Source organism: Lepisosteus oculatus, chromosome 12, assembly GCF_040954835.1.
Source record: "Lepisosteus oculatus isolate fLepOcu1 chromosome 12, fLepOcu1.hap2, whole genome shotgun sequence".
NCBI lineage: Eukaryota > Metazoa > Chordata > Actinopteri > Semionotiformes > Lepisosteidae > Lepisosteus > Lepisosteus oculatus.
Genome location: NC_090707.1, coordinates 26,183,101 through 26,198,407, shown reverse-complemented (window position 1 = coordinate 26,198,407; position 15,307 = coordinate 26,183,101). Strand labels below are relative to the sequence as shown.

At 36.8% G+C, this 15,307-nt stretch overlaps 1 protein-coding gene across 6 annotated transcripts in view; it reads right to left on the bottom strand.

Annotated features, from left to right (window-relative positions):
• Positions 1 to 15,307, bottom strand: part of dip2a (disco-interacting protein 2 homolog A) — a 269,946-nt gene that overhangs the window by 116,741 nt on the left and 137,898 nt on the right. For all 6 annotated transcript variants that reach the window (XR_001479789.2, XM_015359260.2, XM_006636662.3 and 3 more), the window contains 2 exons: positions 9,407 to 9,538; positions 6,205 to 6,324 (listed from right to left, as the gene is read on the bottom strand). Coding sequence is in view for 5 of the 6 variants with exons in the window: in XM_015359260.2 (XP_015214746.1) it covers positions 6,205 to 6,324; positions 9,407 to 9,538 (252 nt within the window). In the remaining variant the exon portion in view is untranslated. The remainder of the gene's footprint in view (positions 1 to 6,204; positions 6,325 to 9,406; positions 9,539 to 15,307) is intronic.

Genomic DNA, 15,307 nt, shown 5'->3' with positions numbered 1-15,307 from the left:
TTTTATAATTAAATGTAATTTTTTTACACTAAGAGACAAAAGAAACCTTTTATATTTACTTCCATACACATATGTAGTTGAAGCTAATACATTACATTTTAAGCTAAACATAAATCATTACAGATATGGACTTTACAGCACAAATAAGCAGCCTTACATTTTGTGGATGATGTCACATGATGTTAATTTCGACATCATTAATTTCAATGAGTCATTCTGATTGGTTAATATAATCAATTTTCTACTACTTTACATCATAATCATTGCTCATATATAGTTAACTTGGAATTGTTGTGATCAAGTTATTGAAGGTTTTGATCAATATAAAGTAAAGATTGTTAAATAAAAAGTAGTTTATTCCCACCCAAAATAAACAGGTAACCAAAACTGCTATAACCAGTAGGAAATATTAGATGAATATATGTAAATTCTTAATGCTACTGAAGATATCTGAGACATAAAATACATAAAAAGTTTACAAATAGGCCAATCAGCACACTCATCCTGTTTAGTTGCTTCTAGTTCAGTGGTTCTCAAACTGTGTTCCGTGGAACCCTTAGGGTTCTGCGGGATGTCCGCAGGGTTTTTGTGTGCTCTCAAGAAAGGCTACAGGACTACAAGAAAAATAAAAATTTGCTATCAATAAAAAATGTGAGTTATGCTGGCTTTTCATAGCTTAAAGAAGTCAAAAAATTAGGCATATCTTCTGAACATCATCTTCAAATTCACTCTCTAAATAAATTTCTGTACTTTCGCTGCTAGAGCCAGAGGGTTCCTCAAAGGTGTTGGATGAAATTTTCTCTTCAATCTGCTCTTCTATCTTGTTTGGGCAGAAAAATGTTTGCCATTTCGCCATCCGGCAAGTCTCAAATACTCTCGCAATGAGAGAATAGGTTGTTACTAAGTATAAAGATTGCTTAGAAATCTCTCTCCCATTGTCCTCAATTTTTTACATGAATCCATGAGCACTGGCGTTGTACCAATGGTCCTCAAATCTTCTGCCATTACCCCCGTACCAAAAAAGCCTAACATGGCTCTCGACAATCTTAACAATTTTCGCCCCATTTCCAACTCACCCTTTCTTTCTAAAATTCTAGAACGTGCTGTCACACTTCAGTTACATAACCACCTCATGACAAACAACCTTTTTGAACCCCTCCAATCTGGCTTCCGTCAACTTAACAGCACAGTTCTCTCTCTGGTTCTCTTTCTATACTCATCCTTCTTGATCTCAGTGCTGCTTTTGACACTGTTGACCATAACATCTTACTTTCTCGTCTTGAGACTGTGTTTGGAGTCTCTGACACTGCCCTCAAATGGTTCAAATCTCACCTCACTGATGGCTGTCACTTTGTCTCTATTAATGGGTACAGGTCTGAAACTGGTCTTGTTAAGTCTGGTGTTCCTTAGGGCTCAATACTGGGCCCCTTGCTCTTCAGCATGTACATGTTCCCAGTTGGTCAGCTTTTAAGATCACATGGCCTCAGCTTTCATTTTTACGCTGACGATCCTCAAATGTACATCCATACCAAACCTGACACTGATGTGGCTGTCTCTATTCTATCTAATTGCATCTCTGACATAAAAATTTGGATGACTCAAAACTTCTTTCATCTTAACTGTGACAAGACTGAAGTCATGCTTATTGGTACCCCCCATCAACTTCATGAAGCCAGTCCTGTAACCCTATCTGTAGATGGCTCTGCACTTGAGCTTCAATCAAAAGTGAAAAACCTTGGGGTTCTTTTCGATTCTAGCTTAACATTCGACCCACATCTGCAGCATATTGTCAAAACATCTTTTTTTCACCTTAGAAATATCGCAAGACTACTCCCTATGCTATCATTAACTGTGGCTGAAAAGCAGATCAACACATTTGTATTCTTTCGAATTGACTACTGTAATGCTCTACTCGCTGGGGTATCTAAATCTACTCTGAACAAACTGCAGTATGTCCAAAATTCAGTAGCCAAAATCCTGACCAGGTCTAATGCAAGTGTTCACATTACTCCTGTCCTGGAGTCCTTGCACTGGCTTCCGGTCAAATTCCGTGTAGACTTTAAAATCCTCATGCTCACCTATAAGGCTCTGCATGGCTTGGCACCTCAATACCTGTCTGAACTATTATCGCCCTACTCCCCACCTCACAACCTCCACTCTTCAAATTCTGCTCTCCTTACTGTCCCCCAAGCCCGTCTACATTGTATGGGTGACAGGGCCTTCTCCAGTTATGCCCCCAAGCTCTGGAACTCTGCCCAAGGATATCAGAGAGTCACCTTCTCTAAACTCCTTCAAATACAGACTCAAAACCCTCTTCTTCAGAAAAGGCTTTACTTAACTGGTTCCATTCTTCACCCCTCTGCTCTTCTTAGTACCACCATCCATGGTCTCCTCTATATATTGTAATTGTGTCTTATCTTGTGTATTCTTCTTATTTATTGTTGTATTCTTCTTATTTATTGTTATTGTCATCCTGTAAAGCGCTTTGAGAAGCCACCTTTAAAGGTGCTATATAAAATAAAGTTTATTATTATTATTATTATTATTATTATTATTATTATTAGTAGTAGTAGTAGTAGTAGTAGTAGTAGTAGTAGTAGTAGTAGTAGTAGTAGTAGTATTAGTATTATTATTATTATCATTGCAACCATGAGAGAAGAAAAATAAAAATGTGAAAAACCTCAGAGACTTCGCGTTACACAACTATGAGAATTTCATTGACCTGATTTCAGACTCTTCCTTACAAACAGCTTTTAATGAAATGCAGTTGGCAGAGTTTTGGTGCAGCACCAAAAATGAATATCCAGTATTATCAGAGAAAGTTCTTTCAGTTTTTCTCCCGTTTGTGGCCACCTATATGTTGGAAACCAGATTTTTGTCATATGTGTCCACAAAAATGAAGTATCGCAACAGATACAGTCGAACATGAGACTGCAACTCGTATAACTCCAAATATTAAAAAATTATAGAAGTAAGAGGCAAACTCACCCATCACACTGAGATCGTTCTGTTTCTGCTGTTTTTAAGTGAATGTTGATTAAAATTATCAATACTCTTTTTAAAAAACTTCATGTATTGTCTCACTGTGTTTTACTCAGTCATTTTGCTACCAACTTCTCCTATTTGCACCCAGTTAGAAATTGTTCTATAAATCTATTAGCTTTTTTTTCCTTTGTTAACAATGTAAAAAATTAAACGTTTTCAAACCAGATGGAAACCCTTCTGGTTTTCTTCTAACTTCGTCGAACTGAGGGTTAGAACTTTTATTCTCAACAAGTATTACAGTGATTAAGCTGTATTGAACTGTAGGGGTGCTAATCGTAGACAAGTTATGATGTGATTAATCCATCCATTTTCACTTCTACTTTTTCTGATGAGGGTTGCGGGGAAGCCGGAGACTACCCGGCAAGCAGCAAGCGCAAGGCAGGGTACACCCTGGACAGGGCGCCAGTCCATGTCCACTATACTCCACTATACTGGGGCATTAGGAATCACACAGACTGCAGGGCTGGTCCCACTAACACCACTTCCAGCAGCAACCACAGGTTTTCCCAGGAGGTCTCTGAACCAGGTACTGACCTGTGATATGGCTGCTAGCCTCATGTGATTAATAAATGACTGAAATAAACTCAATGGGCTCATATAATGCATACAATTAAAACAAAAGCAATCAATAGTTTCTTCTTTAATAATTGGCTAAACTGTCTCTGAATAGCAGTCCTAGAATGCTTTTTGCAGAATGCTGCCATAGCTATTCCTCAAAAGTAAGAAAAAAGGTTGCTGGGGTCCGTGACATTAGCTTTGAGAGAGAAGGGTTCCATCATAGAAAAAAGTTTGAGAACCATTGTTCTAGTTGATCTGAACTGGTCCAAGAGTCTCATCTAGCAGTCAGGCACACTTGTGTACATTATATTTTATACAAGTCACATCATTTGCCAAACCAATTTACAGTGTCTCAGGAAGCAGGAGCCGACCCGGCAAGCAACAAGCACAAGGCAGGGTACACCCTGAACAGGGCGCCAGTCCATCGCAATCATACATGGAGACAATCTGTAGGCCACGGTAAAGGCTGAGGGGGGAAATTTGTCCTGGACACCGGGATAACTCCCCACTCTTATCGAGAAATGCCTGGGGATCTTAAATGACCACTGAGAGTCAGGACCTTGGTTTAACATCTCATCCAAAAGACAGCGCCCACTACAGTATAGTGTCCCCACCACTATTCCAGGGCATTAGGACCCAAACAGACTGCAGGGTGGGCGCCCCCCGCTGGTCCCACTAACACCACTTCTAGCCACAACCATAGCTTCCCAGGAGGTCTCCTATCCAGGTACTAACCAGGTTCAACCCTGCTTAGCTTCAGTGGGTAGCCAGTTGAGAGTTGCAGGGGATATAGCTGCTGGCTATAGTATACCTATTCTATACAATTCCCCCAGTGACTGAAATATTAGAAACATCCACCAAATAAGGCTTTGGTCCTCTATGAGCAGCAATAAAAGTTGAAACAGGATGTCAGTCCTTACAAAATGTTTTTAAATAAACATTTTAAAAGGGCAAGATACCCAAATGATTAAAGACACTAACTTAGTTATGGGGATATTTTTTCATAATGTATTAACCTGAAAACTAGAACTACACTATCTATGGACATTGAGTCTTTTTTTTTTTACCATATTCTAAGGTTTATTCTAAACAAGAAAGACTTTCTCTAAAACTCCCCACAAATAAAAATTGTGCCAGGTATCTTGTTAAACACTAACTGCAGTTAATAAATGCAGGTAACTTCTATACAGTGCAGAAAAACTGCAACGTTGCTTAACTGATGAAGTAAACATTACAAAGAGAAGAAAGAAAACAACGTTTCGGCCGTGGAGCCTTTTTCACACCTGAAGAAGGCGCCACGGCCGAAACGTTGTGTTCCTTCTTCTCTTTTCAGCATGGAATAAACCTATTATTTGTTCCTTTGCAGACTACGTATGTTTAGGCAGCTACCCACCTGAACTAGTACAAAACATTGCTATAATAATTTCTTTGAGAGGAAATGCATCAGACTATTAATGTATATAAGCATCACTGCTGGTTGTCTGTACAATGTTCAACATTTTAACCTTGGTTTAGTTTAGTTTTTTTCATCCACTGATTTTCAATACCTTTTTGTCTTGCCCCAAAACAGTTTCTTACACACAAAAAGTCTGGTATTTACTGATTAAAGAAAAAAAAATGAAACAGCTGCATTGCGAGATTGAGACAGTTTTGTTAACCACATCTGTTAAGAATACTGACATTCAGTACATACAACTCTGTGACTTTGTGTCACTCCTTCAGTTCTACCAAGAATTCACCATGGTGCAGGCTTATTAAAACACTAAATGCTACATTACTTGCTTTGACTAGTTAATGTCTCATTATAGTTTAGGGAACAGCCTGCTCTAAAACAACTACCAACCCAAAATTACATCTTTTCAGACCCAGTGACATCATAAGAGCAAACTGCTCTCTGAAAAACAATTTCATACTACATAAAATAAAATAAAAAAAACATCACATGATAGAATCTTCACTATGAACCATTTTTAGTTTGAGAAATACAGTATATAATACATCTATCTCAAAATTAGTTAAATTTCTTCAAATAAAGTCTGCTTGGTCACTGTGTATTGTACTGCCAGATGGTTATGAATAATTTCAAGATAAGGCAGTGGTTGAAAAAATAAGGGAAAATCATGGATAATATTCCAGTTAACAGCTGAGTTCATACCATTAATGTCACCTCTTTTCAGACCTTAATTGTGTTTTGCATGTTCAGAGCCTCTTTCAGGGGGTAATGACAATATAGTATATTTTTCATTGCCACTGACAGATTGGCTGTCTTTTACATTTGTAACAATATTTTGCATGTAATAAAAATATCTACTTTAGCATTTTTAAATTGAAAATAAAAACGAAACCAAAACATACATTCCAAGTTAAGTCAAGATGTTATGAAGGAAGACCAAAACTTGTACTTCACAAATCCTGCCCAAACACAGGGTATTCATACAGAAATCAGCCACACTGGGATGACAGCACAGGGCTTCTTAATAAAAGTCCAATTTGAACAAAGATATGAGCCAAAATCTGTATCTCCATGTCTTCTGAGGTTGCAAAACTGAATTTCGTTATGGGCTTGTGTGAAAACAGGCCTATTCAAGCAGGGATGCCTACCCTCAAGCAGCTCCTCAAAATCATCAACGAAGAACTCGCACAGAGGTGGGCGCTTGGGTCTCTTCAGTGTGTTGAGCAGCTGTTGGATCTTTGACGATACCCGGCTGTTGACAGGGACACCTGGTGATGGTGTAAGGTGAGAGAGACAGAAAGTGGTCAGTGAGCTGGGTTATGTGGGAGACAGAGAAATAAGGCTAGGCAGAAGGCAGAAGTGACCTCTGCAGGGTCACTAGGAAGCAGTGGTGGTTAGTTAGGATTTGTAAACCTGTCAAGAGATTCAAAGCTTTGAAATTGGAAGAAAGTAATCTGGAATTAAAGCAATGGCCTAAGTCTCCTATTAAACTTGTGTATTTGTAAATCTGTCTTTTAATAAAAGGAGACTCAAACTGATTATTGGTAGACTTCAAAGGGTTAAACTTCTTTTATTATGCCATTAGCAGTACCTAGTAGTAGTCCAGTACCTTAAAAGATCTCCATTTTAGAATTACTGTGGTAAACCTATGCTTTAATATATAAATATATTAATATATTTGTCTTTCCACAACAAACTAAGAAAATAATATAAATTAAGAATAAAATCACCTGACAGAAAAAGTGTACAGTATTGACTCTCTTTGTCCTTGGAAAGCTCCAATAATATGGGATGGTTTATCTTACTTTTTCTTTTCGTCATACAGTGCTATGAAACAGTCTGTGAATTCCAAAACTAAATATGGAAACTTCACAATTTTATGATAACCTTCATGAATCAAAACAATACTATTATGTAAACATTCAAAATATTATGTGCATATTCAATAGGGTTTATGGTAACCAATTCAAAGTCTCTTGAATCAAAATGGTGCATGAATTAAACAATGAGGTACAGGGGATGTAAAAAGTAAGTGAGATTAATTATGTAGCATTATGTAATTATGTAGCACCCAGCTGCCACCATGAATTTTCTTTTAACAAATAAACATTTCTTTAAAAAACTAAAATAGCATATATTATGGACACTATATTGACATTTTTGATACTTCTAAATATCCCATTCGAAGCTAAGTGATTAATTAATAACAACGAATAATTTCAAACTGCTACTGTACTGCCACTACAGTATAGCCTGTTTGAAATACATTTATTTGTCCTGCATCAAAGTTTAACTCCTTCAGAGCGCCCTACATTACAAACTCCGAGCTAAAAGGAACGTCACAACATCTCCAAAATAATCACAAGTGCATGAGTTGATGGATTCAATAATAATAGAGAAATCATAACAATAACCATGCAATCCAACTGAAAGGACACTGAAATCAACATGAAAAGATATAAGAATCAGTTAAAAACACTTATGCACAAAAAACAGGTGGTTTTTCTTCCGCGCGATCAGATAAGTGTTTGTATAAGCTGTAAATTCTTTTTACTTCTTAATTAAACATTTGAAACACTTATATTTTGTAAATGCAACAAGCATTCCATACAGAAACAAAATAATGTTTTCTACAGGTGTTTAGCAGATTAGCAGGTTGCTGACAAAATAGTGCACCGTTCACTAACCGTCCACCACTGCCCAGTGATATAACTTTAATATAAACAAGATCTAGCACCTGGTGCAGTTTTTTTAAACTTATTTTTATTTGAATCCCAGCTGTGAGTTCATAAAGCCAGAATTACGTACTATTCCTATGTCTGTGAAATACCTGATCATTTACTGTAAATCTTTCAATGCTTTGTTTGTGTATAATCCAATCACAGTGGGGGCAGGGTGTGTGGGGAGAAGTTTAGGCTGCAATTGAATTGGGGATCTGTATTTTTCAAACTTGAAACATTGTTTTCTCTAAAGCGTGTTCTTCCCTCTTCAGCTGATCTTTTGCTGCCTATATATTCTTACAGAGCTCCCTACATGAATTCTCATTCTTGACTGAGAAAGGTTTAGAGAACTTTACAGCCATTTTTATTTTCAACAGATTGTAAATATGATGTTTACATTGGCATTTTTATACATTTTTCACTTAAGCGTATGAAGTGTTAACTATCCAGCCACTGCAAGCCACTGCAGAAGCCACAATTAAATAAAAAATAAACTTTTTTTTCTCCTGATGGTACCTGTAACAAATTGTCACATTTCACATCCTTGTGAAACAATCATGACGTTCTCATCAGATCAAAGGTTTGATGTTTTTTTTATTTTGAAACCGTGATCTTGACATGCAGGTTTGAAGGAGTTAACAGCTTCAGATTTAAAAGGTTATTAATCATAACTTCCATGTCACATTAACATTGGAATGTTCTTTTTTTACGATTATAACAGACTTCAGAATGCTTCGACTGATTCTAAAACTGGAATGCATTGGAATGTTCTTACAAGTGTAAAAAGAGGTGATACACAACGTGTCTCCTCTATAAACTCTTCAGTTTACAGAAAAATTCCGCCAAAGCCACACAACATTGTCCAATAATACTCTTCTTGTGTCTAATTTATAGTTTAGCAGGATTTGCGCGATAAGCACATTGTTTAATGGGGATGACATTACCCACGTCTATATCACTGTACAACACAGGTTTGAGTCGGAGTGTCTGTTAATAAACCAGAGCGCCTTCTAATACATATAACTACTGCATGATTTCTTTATCAGTTCCAGATAAATGAGGGGAATTAAATCAGGCTTATTCTTTTGACCTGTGTGCAAATTCCTAGTTCCATGAACTGGCAGTCACTCTTCATTGTGGCAGAACTTCCCATGACAGTCTGTCCATGGGCTGATCGAGTCTGTGTATCACTACCGGGACTGTATTAAATGCTTAAAAAGGTCTACAAAATACCAATGTCATCATGTTTTTATTGTGACAGTGTGTCATGTTTCATACTGAAAATGTAACACGTTGATCTGCTTTTGTTCACATTGTCTACCATACTTGAAAAATTAAGACCCCAGTAATGTATTTCTTTTGCACACTGGTGTATATTCTGACTTGCACTGTATCCTCCGTTTTAAACACAAAGAGCGAAATTAATACAAATTAATGGATAAATCAACAGTTAATAATTATGCCCAAAGTTTCACTTTTATCTTTCTGAAACCCACTACTTCCTCTACATGTTAAAAGAACTTGTTTTTGCTCATAAACTATTAAATAGCATGGAGATTAAAAAAAATCAAAGTAGAGCTTTGCTATGAGCATTTTTTCAGCATGGGGAGGTGAATGGATAGAAGCTTACCATCCGCGGTCTCCAGAACACTACTGTTGTTGTAGCCTCGGGGCATGCCGCGGACTGAAGCCATTTGTGGTCGCTCCACATAGACAGAGCGCTCCAACAGGCCTGTCACATCAGGGGGTGCCGAGTGGTTATCTACAGGTGAAAAAAAACAGCGACCTCTTGAGGCGCTACCCCATTCAATAATTAACAAAAACTTAGTTAACTAAGTAACTAAGTTTTTCAATTAAGGCAAAGTGCTTTTGTTAGGTAAGAAAAGGAAAGGATGTTTTAGATGGAACGTGAAAGGCATACATTCACTCTGATAATAAATCACTTTAACTCTGCATTTAGAAGATATGCATATACATTTTTATACAAGGTTCCGTATACACTCTTACCAAATTAACAACAACGGCAAAGTACTACAATTTTCATTTTTGCTCTTTGTTTTCAGTTTATTTTTGTCATAGCACGAGCCAATTCTGTTTTCCAGATAAAAAAACATTTAAACTGTGTGAACTGTGGGGAAAAAAGGACAAACTGCTTTTCAGTTATAATCTTCTTACCAATCTCTCAAGCAGAGCTCATAGATGACACAGATCACAAATGCCACAGTCCATTTAATGCACATTTTAGGACTGTGCAGTTTCACAGTTAAGCACAAAACAGATTAATTTTGGTTTTTGGTTGATTTTTACAAGCGTCTAAATGAGACATCCAGATAAAATATTTATTCAGCACAATGGAGATACTTGGAGTGCACAATAATCACATGTACCATGTTTGAATTATTGTTAATCCTAAATCATTATGAAATGAATACTGAATAATTTACACTATATCAGAATGTAGTGTTGGGGAAAGTTAATTTAAAGTCCATTAGAGTTACAAGTTAATTGTATAAGAGATTACTACTTTAAGAAGTTAGAGGAAATCCATTTTAAGAGGTATTGGATTACTTTATAGAGTTACTCTACACACTACATACTTCGTTGTTACTGATGATTACAGATGCAGCCACTCAGAACATGTGTCTGTAACACAGTGCGGATGTTATGTGATTCACTAGCCAAAGACGATCAATAGGTGGCACTTGTGGGCGTTAGATGTTGGTGAAATGGTTAACTCATTCAATCTATTTCCCTACTGTTTATCATCTTTAAATCCACTTAATAAAGAAATATTAATATAGAGTTTTGTAGCTAAAGGGGCATTGTGGTAGCAGACAATAAAAATAACAAAAGCATAACATCTCTAAACCTAATTAATTTAGGAATATTAATATATTATAAATACTATATATGGCTGATAGTGGTAGGTAAAAAATATACAACAGCATTCCACCTTCTTCATACACATTTTCTGCATCTACAGTAAGTCTTTAACTTGGTCACTTACTGAGGTAGCAGCCATATCACCCTGCAGCTCTCAACTTGCTACCCACTGAAGCTCAACAGGATTGAGCCTGGTCAGTGCCTGGATGGGAGACCTCATTGGAAGCTATGGTTGCTGCTGGAAGTGGTGTTAGTGAGACCAGCAGAGGGCACCCACCCTGAGATCTGTGTGGGTCCTAATGCCCCAGTATAGTGATGGGGACACTATACTGTAAACAGGCGCCGTCCTTCGGATGAGACGTAAAACCGAGGTCCTGACTCTCTGTGGTCATTAAAAATCCCAGGGCGCTTCTCGAAAAGAGTAGGGGTGTAACCCCGGTGTCCTGGCCAAATTTCCAATTGGCCCTTACCAATCATGGCCTCCTAATAATCCCCCTCTATGAATTGGCTACATCACTCTGCTCTCCTCCCCACTGATAGCTGATGTGTGGTGAGCGTTCTGGCGCACTATGGCTGCCGTCGCATCATCCAGGTGGATGCTACACACTGGTGGTGGTGGAGGGGAGTCCCCATTACCTGTAAAGCGCTTTGAGTGGAGTGTCCAGAAAAGCGCTATATAAGTGTAAGCAATTATTATTATTATTATTATTATTATTATTATTATTATTATTATTATTATTACTGTAGTAGGCACTATCTTTCGAATGAGACCTTAAACTAAGGTCCTGACTTGTCAGTGGTCATGAAGGATCCCCAGGCATTTCTTGATAAGAGTAGGGAGTTATCCTGTTGTCCGGGCCAAATTTCCCCCCTCTGCCTTTACCATGGCCTCCAAATTGTCCCCATGTATGACTGGCTTGCACTTGTCCTGCGATGGACTGGTGCCCTGTTCAGGGTGTACCCTGCCTTGAGCTTGGTGCTTGCCGGGTAGGCTCCAGCTTCCCACGACACCGCATGGTATAAAGCAGTTTGGCAAATGACATGACTTACTGAGGTTATTTTGGACAAGTTCTAACATGCTCATTAGAACCATATTAGGTTTACTTGGTCACTTACTGAGGTTATTTTGGAAAGGTTTTCACATACTCATTATAATCTCATTATAATCATATAAAATTTAATTACATACTTTATAAAAAGCAATGTTTTGACCATATTTTAGAATTTCCTTAGGATCTGAGCACCACTGATTCACATAAAACAGATGTCTTCACCTTGAAGCTTAAGTGAATGAGTGTACCGGACAGCCGATCGAAGTGGAAAAACCCTGCAGATTCACCACGGAGTTCTATACCTCTGAACTCAGCCAGGTTTCAGTGAATCAGAGCACAGAACAGTTAATGTAGTCCTATCTTGATGGAACAAGCAAATCCAGTTTATCCATCCTGAAAGCGCTGTGACACACCTGAAACACAGGCCTGTCACATTCTTAGCATGATACGAGCATGACGTCATTAGCACTTAGACTAGTCTTAGACTATGGCAGTTTTTCGACTGGAATGTTATGGCGTCAAAAGGGCTAGTAAATAATATTATACCAGTGACTTAAAGAATGTACATATTACTTGTCCTGTCTGATTTTAATAATTTTCAAGTAACACATGCAGTAATAACCCCTATAGTTATTGCAAATTCAGTATTGTCAGGATTCTCGAACCAGATTTATAATAATATTGCTTAGAAACATGGAAAAAAGTTTCTTGATTTTAGAATCTTTGTGTAAGCTCTAAGTTTTCTTTACTTTTTAATGAAATATTTTAAAGACTTTGATTTTGTAAACGCAACACACATATCGTACAGATAAAATCGCATTCATTCTCCACTCTTCAAGTGGTGTGAAGCAATCAGAAGGTCGCTGAGGAAACAGCACATCACCCTCTGAGCTCTGTCAAAGAAGAGGCGGCAGTAAGGAAGCTCAGCAATACCGTTCTGTAGCTTGCACTGGGTGTGTCCATAAATTATCATTTAACATAGCTTTCTCACCAGTTATTTTTATGTCTGAAACCATCGTTAAACAAAGCAGGTGCTTACTGTACTTCCTAATGACATTACACGTGGAAAGAGTATACAATTTAATAAGTTTTAATTTTTTATAAATTTTAGAAATGTTTCATCTATACAAATACCACATACTATTCTCAATTATATTTTTGAATGTTACGTCACAGTCCAATATTTTATGTACATCTAAATAAGAAGGTCAAGTGTTAGCATAAATTATTAGTAATCAACGTTGAAAAGACAAGAAAGGAAACACAAGGTTTCGGCTGTGGAGTCCTCTTCGGGTGTGAGCAATAATCAATTATATTAAAATTTGCACTGTAGTAAATTGTTGAACTTCTTCCAGATATTGTAAATACATTAACATTTACAATACTTTGTTCAAATATACATTAAATCTATCAGAAAATAAGTAAAATCCAAACTTATGTAAAAACATTAAGGTAAAATATAATTTAAAATTAAGCCAGGATTAACTTTTTTCTGTCTGCGTCACTTTGCACTCTCTCTCACCTGCTCTGATTTTGACACAATGATTAAAAATGGGGACAAGTCAGGTAGGCAAAGGGTAGGGGGAGGGGGAGGCGTCTTCTCACCTCTATGACTAAAATCAAAGAGGTGGAGCAGAGGTTCTGTGGCTAAGGATCTGCACCTGTAGCTGAAAGGTTGCCAGTTCAAATCCCATGGCCGGCAGAAGAATCCTACTACGTTGGGCACCTGAGCAAGGTCCTTAACCCCAGCTGCTCCAGGGGTGCCATATGGATGATGACCCCAAGCTTCTCTCTCCCTGTCTGTGTGCCTGTGTCTCTCATGGTGAGTAAGCTGGGGTATGCGGAAAGACAAATTCCTAATGCAAGAAATTGCATATGGCTAATAATGTGATCTTAAAAAGCCACAGACTAAAATGGCTTAAGCAACATACAGAGCCGAAAAATTTCTCCTCTTTAAAGGTACCGTCCTCGTGGAAGACTTTTCACCTCGAACATCTCCCACCAACTAACACGCAGACACAGACTGAATAACACTACAAAATGTATTTGCAAGAATAGCGATAACAAACATAAAAAAACGTACTTGCAAGATCATAGTAATGCACTGTTACAGTGTATTAAAACTAACACTCTATGGGTTCTACACTGTGAGTAATGCTGCCCACTAAACCCCTTTCCCAAAAACTTCATGGAGGCAACGTCACGTAGCTGATTCACAGCAGGATACAATTTTATTTTGCCTCGTGAAAGCAACAATCCAGATATTTGTCAACATGTTTACTAATTAAAGCAAAATTTAAAAAAATGTTTTCAGATGTGTAATATCTGTTGTAATTGTTAATACAATGACAAATATATTTGGGATTCTCTCACAATCAAATACTATGCAAACCATATTCACATTTCTAAATATAATGGTAATAACTTAACTTACTTAACTTTGAATGTTTTGTGATATTTAGAAATATCAACAAATTCAATATAGTTTCGATTATATTTATTATCAGTAATAAAGACAGTAGTAGCAGTTTAAAATTATTCGTTGTTGTTAATAAATGACTTAGCTTCGAACATGTTGTGATATTTAGAAATATAAAAAATGTCAATATAGTGTACATATTTGCTATTTTAGTTTTTCAAATAAATTTTTATTTGTTAAAAGAAATCTCATGGTAACAGCTGGGTTCGAACACCTGAGCTGAGGCATAGAAGGCACACGCTTAAGCCATCACGTCACAGATGTATTCACATGGAAAGTAGGGAAACTGAAGCAGACATATCCAAAGAAAGTGTACTACTGTAATAATTTGAGCTACAGTATATGAATATAATTAGATCGTTATTAATTTTTCTTAATTTATTTTAATTCCATGTTATATTCCCTATTAATCAAATTCTAAAAGTATGCTTTTGTTTGCTGGGATAACGAGCGTATTCGCAGAAAAGGTCAAAACATTATACGTTTTTACAAAGTATATAAACTTAATATGGTCAGAAGGAGCACATAAAAAAGTTTCCAAAATAACCACATGTAAGACTTTTAAGCTTAAAATTTTTAGGAAGAAAATGGAATACTGGTGTGTATTTTTTATTTAAACTACCAATACCAGCCATATACAGTTTAAATAATATGTTTATGTTCCTAAATTAATATCGTTTATGACCTTCAGATGTGATATGCTCCTCTTTTTTTTAAGTTCAGCTACTAAAATTTCCCTTTATTATTATTATTATTATTAATATACATATTATTAATAGTATTATTAATTTCTGTATTGTATATAAATTAGAATGTTTTACAACTATAAGAGGCAATACACAATGTGTCTCCTCTATAACTCTTCAGTTTACAGAATAATTCCCGCAGAGCCACACAACATCGTCATAACATAGTAAACAACTGTGGCTTTGTCGCTGTGTAACACGTCTGTCTTCACTGTCATGGTACAGTTTCAACATACTGATAAGCTGTTCTCCAGTTACTATCAATTGTGAAAATAACCTTTCTTTAACCTTTGTTTAACTTAAATAATTTGGCGAAGAAATCCTTATCACGAAAACATCACTTATAATAATTCATCCAGATACACTCTCAC